The sequence below is a fragment of the Ovis aries genome, chromosome 18 (assembly GCF_016772045.2).
Source record: "Ovis aries strain OAR_USU_Benz2616 breed Rambouillet chromosome 18, ARS-UI_Ramb_v3.0, whole genome shotgun sequence".
NCBI classification, from domain to species: domain Eukaryota; kingdom Metazoa; phylum Chordata; class Mammalia; order Artiodactyla; family Bovidae; genus Ovis; species Ovis aries.
This window is the reverse complement of record NC_056071.1, coordinates 65,225,727-65,244,482: the sequence shown is the minus strand read 5'-3', so window position 1 is coordinate 65,244,482 and position 18,756 is coordinate 65,225,727. Positions and strand designations below refer to the sequence as shown.

At 56.7% G+C, this 18,756-nt stretch overlaps 1 protein-coding gene across 5 annotated transcripts in view; it reads right to left on the bottom strand.

The window, feature by feature from the left end:
- Nucleotides 1–5,434: 5,434 nt before the first annotated feature.
- The window catches only part of TRAF3 (TNF receptor associated factor 3), a 118,145-nt gene continuing 104,823 nt past the window's right edge, over nt 5,435–18,756 (bottom strand). For all 5 annotated transcript variants that reach the window (XM_060401942.1, XM_027957434.2, XM_027957435.2 and 2 more), the window contains 3 exons: nt 16,551–16,691; nt 11,235–11,409; nt 5,435–10,664 (listed from right to left, as the gene is read on the bottom strand). In XM_060401942.1, the coding sequence (XP_060257925.1) occupies nt 10,093–10,664; nt 11,235–11,409; nt 16,551–16,691 (888 nt within the window). In that variant the 3' untranslated portion in view covers nt 5,435–10,092. The remainder of the gene's footprint in view (nt 10,665–11,234; nt 11,410–16,550; nt 16,692–18,756) is intronic.

The window sequence follows — 18,756 nt, the reverse complement described above, 5'->3', positions numbered from 1 at the left end:
CTGGTATTCCCATCTCTTTAAGAATTCTCCACAGTCTGCTGTGATCCACACAATCAAAGGCTTTGGTGTAGTCAATAAACCAGAAAGAGATGTTTTTCTGGAACTCTCTTGCTTTCTCGATGATCCAGCAGATGTTGGCAATTTGATCTCTGGTTCCTCTGCCTTTTCTAAATCCAGCTTGAACATCTGGAAGTTCATGGTTCATGTACTGTTGAAGCCTGGCTTGGAGAATTTTGCACATGACTTTCCTAGCATGTGAGATGAGTGCAATTGTGCAGTAGTTTGAAGTTTTTTTGGCATTGCTGTTCTTCGGGGTTGGAATGAAAACTGACCTTTTCCAGTCCTGTGGCCACTGCTGAGTTTTCCAAATTTGCTGTCACTTTCACAGTATTATCTTTTAGGAATTGACATAGCTCAACTGGAATTCCATCACCTCCACTAGCTTTGCTTGTAGTGATGCTTCCTAAGGCCCACTTGACTTCACATTCCAGGATGTCTGGTTCTAGGTGAGTGATCATACCATCATGATTATCTGAGTCATGAAGATCTTTTTTTGTATCGTTTTCTTTGTAATCTTACCACCTCTTCTTAATATCTTCTGCTTCTGTTAGGTCCCTAACATTTTTGTCCTTTATTGTGCCCATCTTTGCATGAAATGTTCCCTTGGTATCTCTAATTTTCTTGAAGAGGTCTCTAGTCTTTCCCATTCTACTGTTTTCTTCTATTTCTTTGCATTGATCACTGAGGAAGGCTTCCTTATCTCTCCTTGCTATTTGGAACTCTGCATTCAAATGGGTATATCTTTCCTTTTCTCCTTTGCCTTTCATTTCTGTTCTTTTCACAGCTATTTATAAGGCCTCCTCAGACAACCATTTTGCCTTTTTACATTTCTTTTTCTTGGGGTGGTCTTGATCACTGCCTCCTGTACAATGTCACGAACCTCTGTCCATAGTTCTTCAGGTACTCTGTATATCAGATCTAATTCCTTGAATCTATTTATCTATATATAATCTATATATATCTATATATAACCTATATAATAATATTTCACATATATGTTAATATTTTATATATTAAAATATTAAATATTAAATAATATAGTATATAATATAAATATAATACATAAATATATATGTATGTGTACATGTATGTAATATAACTTATATATAATATATATTTAGATATAATATATAATAATATATTTACTGAATTATATATTATATATTTATATATAATATATAAGATATTATATATTTAATATATAAATATAAATTATAAATATATCAATATATTTATATTATATAAATTGAATTATACATATACATATAATATATGCTTTATATATTATATACTATATTATATAATATTTAATAAATATAATAAATATATTAATATATTTATATTATATAAATTAAAAGTTACATATTATATATACTTTATATATCATATAATACATATAATTTATATAATATTACATATATATTATATATATAATCCCTTGAATTGGTCACTTCCCCTGTATAGTGGGATTTGATTTAGGTCATACCTGAATGATGAAAAACCGTTTGTGGATTTTGATGGTGAATGGATGGAAATGGATGGTAAATGAGCTGAACGGTGGATGAATGTATTGATGGCGGATAAATGAATGGCAAATGGGATGCGGGGGAATGAGCATGGGTGATCAGCGGAATGGTGGTGGCTGGCTGGATGACAGTGGAGTGATGACCGGATATAAATGGATGGGTGGATGGACAGGTGAGCAGCGTGAGTGAGTGCAGGGTGGGTGAATGGGTGGAGGATGGGGGATGTGGAAGGATGAGACTGGGTGGACGGCTGTGTTTAATCGGAGAGATGGGTGCCTGGCTCTCTCTGGGGTGGGTGGTGGGGAGAGTACGGATTTGCTGGTGATGGGACGGCAGAGAGGGAGTGGGTGGGCAGATGGATGGGGTTTGGTAAACTGGATGACGGGTTTATGGGTCACAGGTGGATGGTGAACTGATTGTTAGGGGATGGGCGAAGTGTTAGGGGAATGAATGGCGAGATGAATGGGGTGATTGGTGGATGGTGGGAGACCAACGCATGATGCCTGGTTGGTTATGGTTGATGGAAGGGAAAGGAATGGCGGGTGGGTCCCTGGCTTCAGGATTCCCTGGTGGTTGATGAATTAATATGCAAGGATGGGTCAAAGGGTAGATTGTGGAGGTGGGTGTGCAGGCAGAGTGAAGGGGTGAAGGGAAGCGACCCCCCCCCCCGCCTGTCTCCAAGCCACCCTCACCTGCAGACCTCCTGTCCTGGGCGCTTTTCTCTCTGACTGGTCTCTGCTTCTCCCCAACCAAGGAATTTCCTCCAAGGATGGAGCCCACCGCTGGGGCACTCAGATCACTTTCTGCCATGGGACAGAGACTTCTCTGACCGGGAGGGAGGGAGCGAGCCCACCAGCTTGTCCCACCCTTTCTCCTGGGTGGGAAGGGGCACTCAGGAGCTCAGCAGTACAGGATCTGCCTGATGGGTGGCCCCCAGCCCAGCCTGGGATGGGGAACGTGGGTCTTTGTGGTCCTGAGTTTGACTTTGTCTCCTGTAGGGCTGACAGGAGAAGGCGATGGCACCCCACTCCAGTACTCTTGCCTGGCAAATCCCATGGACGGAGGAGCCTGGTGGGCTGCAGTCCATGGGGTCGCTAGGAGTCAGACACAACTGAGCAACTTCACTTTCACTTTTCACTTTCATGCATTGGAGATGGAAATGGCAACCCACTCCAGTGTTCTTGCCTGGAGAATCCCAGGGACGGGGGAGCCTGGTGGGCTGCCGTCTATGGGGTCACACAGAGTCGGACACAACTGAAGCAATTTAGCAGCAGTAGCAGTAGCAGGGCTGACAGGAAGCTCCATCCTCCACAGTAGTCAAGGCAGGCTTCCTGGAAGATGTGGTGTTAAAGCCAGACTGGAAGTATGAGGTCACAGCTGCAGCTCCAGGTCGGACTGAAAGGGGCAGGACAGCAGGAGCCGGGGCTGGTGGGCTCGGGGTAGGAGTGTCTGTTGCCCAGCGCGCCATCCTGAGAGGAGGCAGGATGGGGTCGGAGTGGGGGAAAAACGCACATCCCAAAGAACTCCTTCCAGTAACTAGGCGGCCACCGCGCAGCTGCTTGGGGCATGGGTGGGTCCAGGGTCCCCGTGTGCGTCCGGCTCTGCCTTGGCTTGACTGCCCTCTGTGGTCACCTTCCCCCAGCAGAGCTGGAGCGCCCCCGCCTCCATTAGGCCACCGCACACCCTTGAAGGGTCGTTTCCAGCTGAGTGCCGGTCCCGCGGCAGCAGCAGCCACTGCAGCACCCCTTAGCTGAGGGCGCCGACTGTGACCCTCCCCTGCCTGCAGCCATGATCCGCAGGCCTCCTCCCCCCGCACCCCTTCTCCGTGGGCACAGGTCCACCCCCAGGCCAGTTCCCCAGCTCCTTCTCCCGCGTTTTGGTTCTTGACTAGCTGTGTGACCTTGGGCAAATTCCTGCACCTCTCTGAGCCTTAGTGTCCCTCTGGAGGGCCTGTGGATCCAGCTTGCACGGTTTGTTCCTGGATCCCGGGAGGAGGGGTGAGGACGGCCCCCATCAGCAGGGCCCCCTTCTCTCAGTGTCTGCACAGGGCCACCCCCCGACTCTGGCCACACACACGCCCACTGTCAGTGTCTGCCACTCACCACCGCCCCGTGGGGCTCCTGGGACTTTGTTCACACTGCGCGGGAACTGCCTGGAACACCAGAAGCTCAAAAATATTCACGAGGGGGAGGGAAGGCTGGCCCTCCCCCAAGGCTGGCCGGGCACCTCCCAAGCCTTGCGGTCCCGCTCAGTCCTGCCAGCCCAGGGTGCTGAGCCCTGGGAAACGCTTCCCTGTGGCCTGCAGCCTCCCTGCAACCTCTGGGCCTCTTGGTGGGCCTCTCCATACCACCTGGGTGGAAACAGCTGGCGCAAAGGGCCTGAGGCAGCAGCGTGCTGAGGCGAGGCGGGGCCGGGCTCAGCATGTGGTGCGGGAGCGTGGGAACCGGGGTCTCCGCTGGGCTCGGGAGGGGCTGAGCGGACCACCCGTCAGCCAGCGGCTCAGCGGGGTTGGGGGTATGCCAGGCTCGGACGCGGGCCATGCCCGGTGTGAGTGCTGTGGGCCGGCGGCTCAGCTGGCCGTTTCCTCCTCCGCCTGCAGAGCCAGGCAGCAGTGCCCACTCACAGCCCGGGGACGGGGCGCGGGGCGCGTGAGGGCCGCCCTGGGAGGGCCTCAGTCCTGGCCAGCCCGCCCTTTCTCCACCTTCGAACGCCCGCGCCTTGGGGAGGTTTCTGGCAAGGGTCGGTCAGGGGCCCCCACTGTCCCGCCTGCCTGCCCCTCCAGTGGGGGTTAACTTGTCGCCTGCCCCCGCGGTTCTCTGAATGGGGGTCGGTCTGTCAGGGGAGACACCACGGGCCGCTGGGCCCAGGGGAGCCACAGCTGGAGTCAGAGATGCTCCCAGCCACCCCGGGGACCGGCCGGGCCACAACAAGCGAGTGGACCCGGGGGCTGAGTACGGGGTGACCAGGCTCCAAAGCCAGCAGGGCTTGGGGGGGCCTGGAGCCCAGTGCCGCGCCGAGGGTCCCTCCCACCCCCATGACGTCTGCGGTGGGAGGACTCGCAGCTGAATGACCCGAGCCCACATCGTGGCCGGCTGCCCATCCCGTCCAGCAGGCCAAGGTCGCCCCGAGGCGCTTCTGCCCAGGGGTGTGGGCACCACTGGTGGAGCGTGTCCCCCCCCCGCTGCCCCTCCCCTGGGTCTCGCGCAGCCTCATGAATGTCTGGGAGCAGAAGAAACAGAGGTGCCCAGGGCGGGGGCCCTGCCCGCAGTCCCGAACCCCAACCCGGGGCCAGCCGCCCTCTGGTCCTCAGATCCCGGGTCTCTGAGCTCTGCCCTCCAAAGCCCCGCCTGCGGTCCTGGGGTTGCTCAGGAGCAAGCCTGGGCGCAGGGTTCGGGCCCCTCACAGCTTCCCCTCAACCTCCAGCGTCTGATGGAGTGACCCAGGCTCGGGACGCGGCCCCCAGTCCACTGGAGCTCTGCAGGGATGCAGGCCACCGCCAGGCCAGCGCTGATGCTGTGTGGGGGGGTGGGATGCAGAGGCCATCAGTCCTCACCTGGAAACACCCCCGCGAGGCCCCAACGCCCCACAAGCCAGCCACGTGGAGACAGCAGAGCGCAGCATGGGCTTGGGGGGCCACACGGCTATGGGGGGTGGCACACGGAGGAACAGGGATGGTGGGGAGGGCTGTCAGAGCCCGGGGCCTTCGTGCTGTGCCTGGGGTGCTGGAAGGCAGCCCCCACGGCTGCTGACTCGGGGGGAGCCTCATGGGAGGAGCAGGGCTTCCTGCGCTAGGGCTGGGCCCCCGTGGTGCTGGCCCTCCGTGAGTGAGCTGAGAAAGAAGCCGAGACTCCTCAGTCAGGTTTATTTTCCTCTAATGAGACAGTTTCAGCATTTCAAAGTTGGGCATTCTACACTCTTACAAACTTCAGTTATTAGCATCAGGAACACAAAAACGTTGCAAGACCTCAAAACACAAATAAATACCAAATAAAACCACACACGATATACAGTAAACAAAAATATCAAACATAATAATGCTATCAGGAAGTCAGACATGTTGTTGACCCACAGTTAACAACATGATTATTGCTGGGCAATAACTTACACGGTCCTTTTGTGTTTTTTTCTCAGAAGAGCAGAACACGGGATGTGATCACTGGTCACAATCACTTGGACTGTCAAGATGGGTCCTCACAGCGAGCGGTTGTACAGACGCGAGTTTTTATTTTTTTAAAACAGGCAGATTAAAAGTACAGAGTCACGTGAGAAACTGGCCTTCTTTGGTCTTTGTTTGGGGTTAGAGAACTGAACGCAGAGGTGTGCCATCAGAGAAAGAGCCGATTCTCAAAAGTGTCTGCGTGGATGTACACTTCCTTGACCACAGACTCTGTTAACTCTACAGGTAATTCTCATAGAAATCCTGGAAAATAATGCCAGCTTTTTGTGTTTACCAATTAGGTCGTTGAGTTTGCTGTGGAAGTTATCTCACTGGTCTAAAGGGACTAGTTGGGAACAGATCGCCACTTCCTGCAGGAGTGGTGCAGCCCTCCTGGACTCCACCTCTTTTGTTGCGAGTTCACAAGACAGACTAGACACAGCAGCAGCAGCAGCAGCAGCAGCAGCAGAAATGAAATGCGAGCACTGCTTCGAGCCACTCACTCGGGCCTCTGCCAATGGGGCCGACCCCCCGCGCCCCGGGTCACCAAGGCCAGCAGAAGACGCCCCCCCCCCCCCCCCCCCCGCCCCAGCTCCCCAGGGGCAACCAGCGCCGCCCGACCGACGGCAGAGACGGCCCGGCCACCAGCCCTGGCTGCAGCCCCCAGCCAACCCCATCCGACCTGGACCCTCGGGGACATGATCTACTTTGGAAGAAACAGAGCTATCGAGATTTGCGAACAGAAGGCAGAACCATGGTCTTGGGCTGAGCAGCAGACTGGGTAACGGACACCCCCCACCAGGTCACGGAGCAAAGAAAGGAGCGCCTGGATTTCCCCCAGCTCTCTTCGGCGGCCCGGTCAGCGACGGTCTGGACTAGGAGTTACAAGCGGGGCTTCCAGCTCTGCCTGAGCCCTTTCCAGCCCTGGCGGTCAGCACCAGCAGAGGGGCGGGTTTCGGAGGGCTGAGGTGTGGCTGAGCCCCATGAGGCTCCTCGTCCCTGGCCCATGTGCGCCCGTAAAGGCGGACAGAGATGCTGGGGCTGGAGCGGTCAGCGCCCAGCTCGGAGTGACGGTCGCCCCTCCAAGCGCAGGCAGGGAGGCACAGTGGGCCTGGGCGGCTGGAGGTGTGTGCCCCTGGGGTACACTCGGGGACCCATGCCTGCTGTGTTTCAGGGTTCGGCCGGCTGCCCACAGGCTGCAGGCTTGATGCCAGGCCCGGCACGGGAGACCGTCCCTCGGCACGTGACGGGGACACGGGGCCCCAGGCGGCTGGGGACCCTGCAGAGACGAGCTGTCAGGAGACTGTCTGCCCCTTTCCAGCCACGGTGGCCACGCGCGCCCCCACCGCCGTCTGAGGGCCTGGTGGGGCCCGCCTCCAGGACATGGGGGCCGCCTCCTCAGCCGGCAGCGGGGCTCGGGGGGCCTGGGGGGCGGACAGCGACCCTTCTTGTCCACCTGCACAGTGACCGCGCCGCCCACCCGTGGGACGGGCCTGTGAACAATTGACAGTCTCCGTGTCACCGATACAACCGCCAACTGAAAACCCCTGACCTGTGACAGGGGCCCAGGTGGGCCAGAGCCCGGCCCCCCAGCCCCCACCGGCAGGCGAGACCCTCACCGGGCCCCCGGGGCCCCCGCGGGTCTCCGTTTCCACGGCAGGTGACCGGCCGGGACGCAGGCGGGCCGACCTCGCGTGGGACTCACCGCGGTTCCTCTAAAGCACTGGAACGGCCTGTTCCGCGGGGAACCCATCACTGAGGTAATGCGAAAAATGCACCCGCGCACCATGTCTGAACCCCGTCCCTTGACCGGGGCCTGGTTGGGGGCGGGGGGGCCGGAGGGGACCCAATGTCAGATGGACCATGAGCCGGCCGCCCCCCTGCGCGGCCTGGAGCTCCCGCGACGCCCCGGGCACAGTGAGCCCGGCCCCACGGCTCCGCGGTGGGGCCGGGGGTGGGGGTCCATCTCCCACTAGGAGGGGCTCCTGGAAAGCGCCCCCGCCCCCCGCCGCTGGCCAGATGCTTCCGGAGTGCTGCCGACAGGCTCCCCACCCAGGGCGGGGAAAGAACTGTTTTATAACAACAGACCGAGACGCTGCTTCTGTCAGTACTGTCCGTCCTTCTAGTGAAGCAGGAGGAAGTGGCAGGCGGTCCCCGTCGGTCACGTCTGGCCTCCGGGGAACACCGTCTCGAGGCCAGGTGGGGGCTTCCGGGCGGGCCCCCTCCCCCGGGAGTCCAGGCACCTTCGAGGGAGCGGCGGTCCCGCAGCACCTGCAGGAGCCCCTCCTCTGTGAGCGGACGGGGGTCGGGGGGCGGGCGGGGCGGGACCGAGGACGCCGACCCGCCCTCAAAGCAACTGGGGGGTGGGGCGGGGAGGGAAAGAAACAGATGAAGACGACGGAGCTGTAACTGCGGGCGGGCGGGTGCTGGGAACCCATGAGGTCACTTATGGAAGCCCAGGGACGCGGTGGAGAGGAGGTGCTTCCAGCAGGCACTGGGGCGAAGGCACACCCAGGGCGGTCGGCAGCACCAGAGACGCGGGGCCGCCGGGCACCCCTGGCCGCCCCCGCGGCCGCCGGCAGCCCGCGGCAGGCAGTCTGGGGCGCGCGGCCCGGCTGGCCCGTCGTGGGCGCGTCTTTTGGACGAGCGGCACAGATGCGCGGTTCACACACATTGGTTTCGCCTAAGAAGCACCCGTCACGTGTAGCACCCATCAGTGTAAGAGCACCCATGGAGCGGGGTGCATAGCAGGGGCACAGGGCAGGCCCGCTCTTCACAGTTGGACCATTGAGAGAAGGGGAACGGGAGAGAGGCGCCCCGGGCGGGCGCGGGCTGGACGACGGGCCCCGGGGCCGCCCTCCCCGTGAGAGGGGGGCCCGGGACGCCTGTGGCCCAGCCCCGCGGCCCGGGGTGGCGGTCTCTGGAATGCTCAGAGGGCCCCGCGGCGGGCGTCTGGGCGCCCGCGCCCGGGACACGGAGGCGCAGCTCCTGCCCGGCCCTGCCTGCGCCCGTGGGCCCGAGAGATTTGGAATCTGGGATGAGGAAGCAGCGGAGGCGCGGAGGCTCCGCGGGGGCGGGGGCCGGCGGTCGGGGCTGTGGGAGGCCCCCCGAGCAGGCAAAGGTCTAGTTAGTGGTCAAGAGAGAGTCTGGCTGAACCATCGCCTTCTGGAATCACGGGGAACACAAAGCTGGGGTTGAGAAGCAGCAAGTCACATCTAAGGCACGTGTACAGGATGCCACCATCTCTACGCAAAGGCTGGAGCGAATGCAGCAGTTATGACTGGATGGGGAACGCGGTATTTGCTGTGGCCGCCGTCAGCGCGAAGTCGCCTGCCCACCCCCAACACTGGACACGGAAGTCGGTGTTGTCAGCAAGAGAGAGCGTGTCTGAACACATGGGGCAGAATTTTAAAAACCTACAGGATTTTGTTTAGAACTCCAAAGTTCAACTAATGCCCTATTTTAGGGTGAAAACAATTATAAATCTGAAAATGATGCACAGCATCCATGAGCAATTTTCCTTTCATAGTAATTTTGAAGTAGTGTCATTAACTACGACAGATATTGAAGGTTTACATTTCTAACGAGAAATAACAACAGATTGAATATTCTCTTTCCTATCACAAGTGATAACCAGTGTTTGATATTTTACATTTTCTTCCAAGAAATATCAGTCTATCAACGTTTTAAAATAAAATGTTTGCAGTAACAATTATCTTAGAACTTTAAATTAAAAAATGATTCTGAATTTAGAGACTTTCAAAAAAGACCTAGGTGTACTTCAGGGTCTTCTGACAAACAAATTATTAAAACAGAGACCAGATGAGGCCTTAAAAATAGACAATATACTATATTTGGAACAAGATTGCACTCTTGAATTTTAGAATGAATATATCAGAATTGCGTTATTTCATAAATTCTTCTTAACATGCTGACATGTCCAGCTATCCCCAGGTGTGTGTGTGTGTGTGTGTGTGTGTGTGTGGTGTGTGTATGTTCTTTTTTTTTGGTGTTCAAGGAAGAAAAAAAATTCATGGTTCTTTTCTTTAGCATATATGTTTTCCACCTTAATTAACTAGATCTTTAAAAATGAAAATGAAAACCTTCTCTGACAGCAGTATTTATCTCGTCGAAGGATAAATAATTCTCCAGAGTGAAGTGCGCTAGTCTATTACAAAACGTGTTGGGCGAGTCCTCACGCGTGGCTCCTCCCGCCGGCCCGCGGCCGCCTTCTGCCGCTTCCTCCGTCCCCCAAGGTCCTTTTCTCAGCGCGAGGACCTTGCTGGAGACGGCCGGTTCAAACCCCCCAGAGGAGTTGCCTTCTGCTCGATCCGCCGCCCCGGGGACGCGTCAGGGGTCCGGCAGGTCCGAAGTATCCACTATGACTTTGATAAAAATGGTGTCGTCTTTGATGTACGTCCCGTTCTCCAGCACAGTCTGGGCCACGAAGACAGGGCACCCGGAGGCGATGTTCATCTCCCCAGTGGGCTTCTTGAAGCTGCTGCTGTTGGGGTCCGGCTTGAACGCATCCCCCAGGTGCCGCCGCGAGGACCCCTGGTCCATCAGCATGAGCGTCACTTTCTGCTTGAAGGGCCAGGGCAGCAGCGCGTCGTACTCGCCGCGCATGATGACGAAGAAGAGCGAGAGGTGCGTGCCCTTGCCCATGCCGTCCCCGTTCAGGTAGACCCTGGCGCACATCTTGTAGCCGAAGTAGCCGGTGTAGAAGGGCTGGCTGTACAGCGACAGCGTCTTGCCCATCACGGCCTCCTGCTTCCGCCGCTTGTAGTCGCGGATCTTCCAGATGAGCACGCCGTTGTAGCTGGCGGTCTCCAGGACCTGGAAGCGCAGGTCCATGTCGGCCAGGCGGATGTCGTGCACGCTCAGCATCTGGTCGTGCCGGCTCAGCTGCGACTCCAGCAAGCCTGGCGGGAGACACGGCGGGCGCGCACGTGACCCACGGAGGCCGGCCCGCGGGGGGCTGGAGACGCACGCCCCGGACCCCCAGCCTCAACCTGCGGGGCGGGGACGTCCCGGAGCACCGGCCTGCCGCCCCCGGCTCCCCAGCTCGGGGCGACTCCCCCCGGAATCGAAGCTGCACAGCGTCTTTGGCCGGTTTAAGCCGGCCCCCGTGCATCCCCGTAATCGCGCTCCCCCCTCCCCGCCCCGCCCCACCCCGCTTAATCCTGCTCAGGAGGTTTTAGGACGCTCGCTCAGCAACCCCCCTCCCCTCCCCTCCCCAACGGCAGGCGGCTTCTAGGCATCAGCCACGTTGCCGGGCTGGCCGGGTCCCCTGCCGCCTGCTGGCCGCCTTCTGTCCCCTGGCCTTCCTGAGCAGCCCCGCAACTCTGCCCGCAGGCCCGCCCCGCCAGCATCCGCCCTGCCCTCTGCGCCTGGCGCAGGAAGCCGGGGAGCCGGTCACCCCGCAGGCCCACGTCTGTGCCCGCTCTCCCGCACAGCCGACCCCAGCACCGGCCTGGGTCACGCGGGCTCACCTGTGTTGCGCGCCGCCTGCCCTGCGCTCTTGTCCACGCTCTCCAGCTCGGTCACCCGGTTCTGGAGGGACTCCACGCTGCTCTTCATGCTGTCTGCCTCCTCCCAGTTCTGCCGGAAGGGCCGGATCTCCTTGTCGAGCTCCTTCAGTTTCTCTGCTTGGCTGTCGATGACTCGCTTCCAAATCAAAGTGTCAGAAAGGCAGAACACGGTTAGGACCTGCTGTGGGGGCCGTGCCTCTGCAGACCCCCGTCGGCCCCCACAGGGCGCCTCCGCTCGGGCCCATGGGCCCTCAGGGACCCCGGCCCTAGATCCAACTGCAGGGCATGCAACCCCCATGTCCCTCTCTCTCAGCGTCTCAGCTGGACCTGTGAAGGCCTCTGTCCCATAAAAGGTCAAGTGACCAGCAGGCGTGGAACTGTGAGCCTCCAGGGCCAGAGGGGCCGCTGTCTCTGCGGCTGCCGGGAGCACCAGAACCCCTGGGTCCCCCCACTTCCCCTGCTGCAGAGAGAACCTCCTCCCCAGCAGGATAGGCCCCCAGTGAAGCCAAGAGGCCAGTGCCTATGGGGGGTTTCTCCCTCAATGCACTCAGTGCCCAGTGCCCTGTGCTCCCCGTGGCAGAAGAGCTCTGCTCTCAAACACGTGGCTGTCGACAGAGAGGCTTGATTTAAATCACTCAGAAACCCCCTTTTCCAGAAGCACATGACCACAGCACACCTGTAACCATCACTGGAGGGGGCCTGGGGCTGAATTGGGAGGTCCAGTTGGCAGGTCTGGCCTGCCCACTTGTAGATGAAGCCAGGGACCTGAAGGGTTTTCACCTCTAAAAACAATCTGCATTTCTGAAATAGAGCACCTGAAGGGGGGCGGCTTAGCGCCTGGAGCTGTGGGACAAGGGGGCCACCCCCAAGGCTGCGGGCCAAGCAGGGGGAGCCCCAGGGGCCTGCCAAGATCACTTCTCCTTTTGGGGCCTATTTTTAAACCTCGAGGTTTCAGCGCCTTTGCTGGCTCTTAATAACCTTGAAGGAACAAACGTGTAAGCATGTGTTACTTTTCGGGGTAAAAATTACAGCGTTAATCTCCCTCATCTTTCCAAGAAACCCTGGTATCAGCTAACATCTAAAAAGTAAAGATGACTTCTCTAGAGAACACTTCTTTCCACACTGGGAGCACTTCACTTTCAAACACACATGATGAGAGGCATGGTCGGCTCACAAAGTCCGTTTTCTGGGGCCAGTGCTGTTGACAGGCATGAATGCTCGCAGCCACCATGAATGTTTGACCGTCCTCGACCCGCTCAAGTGACAAAGTGACCACCCAGGCTGACGTGGGTGCTCATGAGGATGGAGGGCGCTGACGGAAGTCTAGACTGTCAGCACGGCTCCGAGGGGGCCCGCAGGGCTGCTGAGCCTGGGGTAAGCGCGGGGCGGGGTGGCTGAGGCCAGCTGCTCCTCACTTCCGAGCCCCCCGGCGGGGACCGCACAGGACAGTGGCCCGAGGCCATGAGGCACTCTGGGGACAGAAGCAACCGTGATGCCCCCACTACACACCAGGGGCGAGGAGTCAGCAGGCGGGGCTGGGCAGCAGGGGACACGGGACCGAAGGAGCACGCATGCACACACACACACACACACACACACAGAGACAAGGCCCACCCACTGCCTAGAAGCGCTCCTCTCACAGCAAGGGGAATGTGAACACACACACACACACCCACTACCTAGGAGGTGCTCCTCCCACACCAGGGGACCCTGCAGCCATGGAGCAGCCCTTGGCTGGGTGGAGGCTGTGGGTGAGGGCGGCATGCAGACCCGCCCACCCTTCCCTGCAGGATGCAGTGAACACGACCTCATGGTTGACGAGTCATCTCCGCCCAGCCACCACAGTATCTCTGTAAACACAGACCTTAAATGCAGGTGAGGGTTTTATTAGAAAAAAGGGAGGGCTCAGGAGCTGAGCCGCGTGGCACAGACCGTTCAGAACCTAAGTACACCCTAGTCAGGAGACCCGCTCACAGGGCGCCAGCCTCTCCGTCTCGTGCTCGGGCCCCTTGGGGCTCACATCCCCGTCTGTCACTCAGCCAACGCGGGTGGGTTCCGGGCTCAGCAAGGGGCCTGGGGACAGGGTGGGACTCACTGACTGGGGGACCACCTCGGCATCCAACTGTTCAAGGAGAAAGGGGCTTCCCTGGCAGTCCAGCGGCCAAGCCCGTGCGCCTCCAGTGCTGTGGCGCAGGTCCCACCCCTATCAGGGAGCCAAGACACCACGTGCCGCGAGGCACTGCAAGAGACAAAACAGAAATGTTCTTCACAAGTGAAGGATTAACAAACTGCCCTTCCAGGGATGGAGAACCAAACACGCTCTCTGGTTCCGCCTCTTTAAGACCCTCTGCCTGCCCTGCCCGGGGCTGTCAGGCTGCGCTCCGCGGCTCCGCGTGGACTGCTTCCAAGCCCGCCCTCAGGGTTCAGACAGGGAGGACACCACGCAGAGAGCTACAGGCCTGTTACCAGTAGGTGGTCCGAGGCACAGGCTGAGGAAAGGCTTCCTGGAGGAGGTGGCGTCTACCCTGCCATCTGAGGTGTCCCAGAAGGAGCCAGAGTCGGGACAGGAGGTAGGGAGAAGGCCCGGCCCGCCGCAGAGAGAGTGGTGAGGCGGACACGCGCAACAGCGGCCAGGCAGGCGGCGTCCCCAGCCGTGGTCCAGCCAGTGAGCCCTCCCCCGGCGGCCGGAAGGCTCTGCGGGGGCGACTGAGGTGCAGGGCTGAGCCAGGCTCTGTGGAAACGGTGGCGGAGGGCACCCATGACCTCAGTATGGACTCTCTCATTTTTTTTTTTTTTGGTTATAAATGAACCTACTTCTTCATACATACAATGGGATACTACGCAGCCATAAGGAGAGTGAAATAATGCCAGGTGGCAGTAACAAGGATGAAAGTAGAGATTATCAGGTGAAGTCAGAAAGAGACAAATACCATGTGATATCACTTACATGTGGAATCCAAAATCGGACACAAATGAACTCTTCCACAAAACAGAGACAGTCCGACACAGAGGCAGACTGGTGGCTGCCGAGGGAGAGGGGTTTGAGGGAGGGATGGAGTGGGGGTTGGGGGTCAGCAGACGAAAACTATCATACGTAGACCGGATACACAGGGTCCTGCTGCACAGCACAGGGAACTATATGCAACACCCTGTTGCAACACCATAACAGGGAAGAATGCCAACCTATGTCCCGTCACTGCTCACCTGGACCTGTGGCAACACTGCTAACTGGCTATACCCCAATACAAAATAAAAAGCTGGACAAAGGCAAAATGTATATGCATCACTTTACTGACCAGGGCATCTAGTCAAAGCTATGGTTTTTACAATAGTCACATACGGATGTGAGAGTTGGACCGGAAAAAAGGCTGAGTGCTAAAGAATTTATGCTTTCCCATGTGGTGCTGGAAAAGACTCTTGAGAGTCCCTTGGACTGCAAGGAGATCAAACCAGTCAATCCTAAAGGAAATCAAGCCTGAACATTCACTGGAAGAGCTGATGCTTAAGCTGAAGCTCCAACACTGTGGCCACCTGATGCGAAGAGCCGACTCATTGGAAAAGACCCCGATGCTGGGAAAGATTGAACGCAGGAGGAGAAGGGGGTGACACAGGATGAGATGGTTGGATTGGCATCACGGACTCAATGGACGTGAGTTTGAGCAAGCTCCGGGAGATGGTGAAGGACAGGGAAGCCCAAGGTGCTGCAGTCGATGGGGTCGCAAAGAGTCGGACACGACTGAGCGGCTGAACAAAGCAACACACGTGTGTGTAACCGAGGCACTCTGCTGTGCAAGCAGTAGTCAACACTGTAAATCAACTACACTTCAATAAAAAAAAGTTTGGAAACCATCACATTAAAATAAGAACTAAATTAAAAAAAAAAAAAACGAACCCCTGCCTATTCATTCTTCCTTCAGTCGCTGACATGCTTAGTAAGTGGTTTCAAATGCAGCGCCACTTCCTCGGCCCTCCGGCGCACGCACCTCCAGGCCCTGGGCCGGGCGCCGCCGCTAGCCTGCACACACGGGCCCTGCTCACGGGACGGCAGCGCAGGCCTCGGTCCCGGCGTGCTGACCGCCGCCTCCGGGCCCGCAGCAGCCCTGCCGCTCTTTCAAGCGGCACCCTGCTTTCCTGGCTTGATTCAATACCTGTGACTGGCACCTTTTCAACTATGACCTGATGTTTCACTGTGCTTTTCACTGTCTCCGGACAACTACCAGGTTCAATACAAATGAAATTAATTTAATAAATCCCTAAGAATTAAAAGCATCATAACTAACCTCAACAATAAGACGGGAGGCAAGACGATCTCAAAGATGCTGTGACTCTGAGCTATTAGAAAAATTTCACCTTCCAGGTGATTTAGGGAAGCACTGGGCGCAGGCACAGGAGGACCATTCTGGCCACACAGGAGTGACTCTCGCCTGAGAGTGTGGCACACACAGGAGCTGCCACCCTGAAGGCGCCCGAGTCGGCCACCGTGAGGACAGCGTCTGGAAGAATGACCTGCAACAAGCACCTGGTGGAAGCCCGAGCGGGTTACAGAAACCAGGAGCCACGGTCTCATCAGGTGTGTTTAGGCACCACCCTTCTCAGAGCAGCGAGGGCCTGCGTGTTTGGGATGCAGGTGCCTTTGGGTCACTATGGCGAGACAGAGTGATGTGAGCACCTGCGTTGCTGGAAGACTCAGAACAGAACAGCTTGGCTTCACTTCACTTTAGGAAGTGAAACTTTACACACAGCTACTCAGGACCAACACGAAGTCTTAGATGATATTCAGAAAAGCGGCTAATTTTAAAAAACCTAGGCTTTAGTCTTATTTCACCAACAATGAATCAGAGGCACAGGGGAAAGGGGATGGGGCCGGGCCTCCAGGAACAGGCGGTGGGGGGGCGCCTGCAACCTTCCAGGCCAGTTGCAGACCGAGGCGCCCCACGAACCCAGGCCGCCCCGTGAACCTAGATTACCCTCAAACCCAAGCCAGCCACAAACCCAGGCCACCCACGAACCCAAGCCAGCCACAAACGCAGGGCGCCCCACGAACCCAAGCCAGCCACAAACCCAGGGCACCCCAGGGCACCCCACGAACTCGTGCCATCCCGTGAACCCAGGCCAGCCGCAAACCCAGGCCACTTTCCCAAGTTTCACTTAAGCAAGAGAAACAAGCTGCCCTGTGGACAAAGGTCGGGCCTTTGGCTCAGATGTCTCCCTGAGAAAGTCCTGGCGGAGAAGACAGACATATTCCCTCCGACCCAGCCATAGTCTTACACCTCTTACCTGTAAATGGAGGATTTTGGATTCATTATTTCGAAGCATTTCCTTCTGTCTCTCAATTTCAATTTCGAAGCTACATATCTGGTTGTGCAGACTCTGTATGCTCTTGTTTTTTTCTACACTTTCATTCTGCAGCAAGGAAACCTGAAAAAAGAGAGTCTTCAATTAAGCAAACAACACAGTCTTAACGTGAATTAACAACAATTCTAACACGAGCAATGAAATGTTGACAACACGGGCCTTCTGTCCACTCACTGGAAGGAGTTCCAGGAACAAACCCCTCCCCACAGGAAAGGGGGGTCCTGGCCGTTCAACAGGGACCCGAACCGTGGTTCTCAGAACCTTTCCTAGGAGTCAAGTAAGATGAGCCAAGTGCCTTTCAGAACAAGCAGGACTAAAGACAAGCTTTCTAAAGATTTTGCTGAAAACAAATAAATCTTTTATCAGAGTGGCTTTCAAACTCTGATGAGGAAACAGCGGGAAACACCTCCCTGCCGCTCCGCTTCTCGGTACATACCTTGAACACGGGTGCCTATTCCTAAAAACAGGATCACAAAACCAAACCTGTCCTAATCAATTATAACGTACCTGGCACTTTCTATTCCATTTTACTTTAAAAAATGCTAGCTGCAACCCAGTAAATTATTTCACAGCTACCAGTAGGCCACTTGCCGCCCTATGAGAAGCTCTCAGCAGAATGAGGGAGCAGGAAGGGGAGGGTCTCACACGTGCCACAGGGAGTCCTCGGGGCAGCCCGCCACCCCACAGAGAGGAGGCGCAGATGGCGGAAGGGGGTCCCGGGGGTGGGGGTGTCGGGGGAACTGGGGGCGCCAGGGGATGGCGGTGTTGGGGGGATGGGAGGGGCACCAGGGGATGGGATGGCCGGGAGACCACGGCGGTCCAGGAAGGGCCTGCTGGGGAGCAGTCCCAAGCCCACTTTTGACATTTTCACAGTTCCTTTCTGAAAAATAATCAGCTCCCAAGAACCAATTTACACAGCACTTAAAAGCCCTGGGGTGAGGAACTCAAGGACAACTCTACCAGGTGTCTTTCCACAATGCTTCCACAAGAGGCAGTCTGGACGGCCCTGGTGGCTCAGTGGCTAAAGAATCCATCTGCCAACGCAGGAAACTCAAGGGCACGTCACCCGTCGGAAAGGCTCCCTCTACCAATGGCCTTCTCTGCCCACAAGCGCCCTCCCCGCCGCCCGGAAGACAGTGCGTCCCATCGCGGCTCCACTCGGAGGTGCCCTCTAATACTGCCAGCACCTGAGGACCACCTGGCCACATGACAGCTCACGGGCGTCTCAGGTGGCATCTGGGTTCCTGACCTCGTCCCTGTGACGAACCACTAGCCCCAAGTCAGAGTCCTGCTTGGAGGCAGTGCCTTTTGGGTGCTGTCTCAGTCTGTTTTATTTATAACAAACGTGTTTACAAAAGAATACAAAACCTGCAATAGATAGTTCAACTCCCCTAGGGTTTCACGCAGCACAAACAGACTCTTCTTCCTAAAATAGGCCGTCTCACTGGTCCTCAGCTTCCCGCACAGGACCAGCTTACAGCATCCAGCCTGGGGCATGGGTGGCTGGCAGCGGTGTTTTGCTTCTTCTAAACTTACAACTCCGTCATTCCCATCTGCTGAAGATGGACACAGTTCCTGGGCCCCGTAGTCTCACACCCCCAAAAAGAGCAATCGTGCACACAGGCTGGCCGCTTTCATACGACTCTCGGTGATATTCCCCAAACCAACGGCAACTTCCTCTGCTGCGAATCAGGCTACCTGACCTACACTGACCATCACACACCCTGCCACACCGAACTCTCTCCTTTAAAAATTGTTATCTATTTATTTAACTTTATCTCTGGCGGTGCTGGGCCTGTGCTGCTGCACACGGGCTTTCTCTCTCTGCAGTGACCCGGGGCTACTCTCTGGCCACCTGATGCGAAGAGCTGGCTCACTGGAAAAGACCCTGATGCTGGGAAAGACTGAAGGCAGGAGAGGGGGGCAACAGAGGATGAGATGGTTGGATGGCATCAGCGACTCCATGGACAAGAGTTTCAGGAGGCTCCAGGAGTCGGTGATGGACAGGGAGGCCTGGTGTGCTGCAGTCCACGGGGTCGCAAAGAGTCGGACACGACTGGGTGCCTGCACTGACTGAGTGGGGCTGCTCTGCGGCATGGGGCTCCGGCCCCTCACCGGAGGCAAGTGG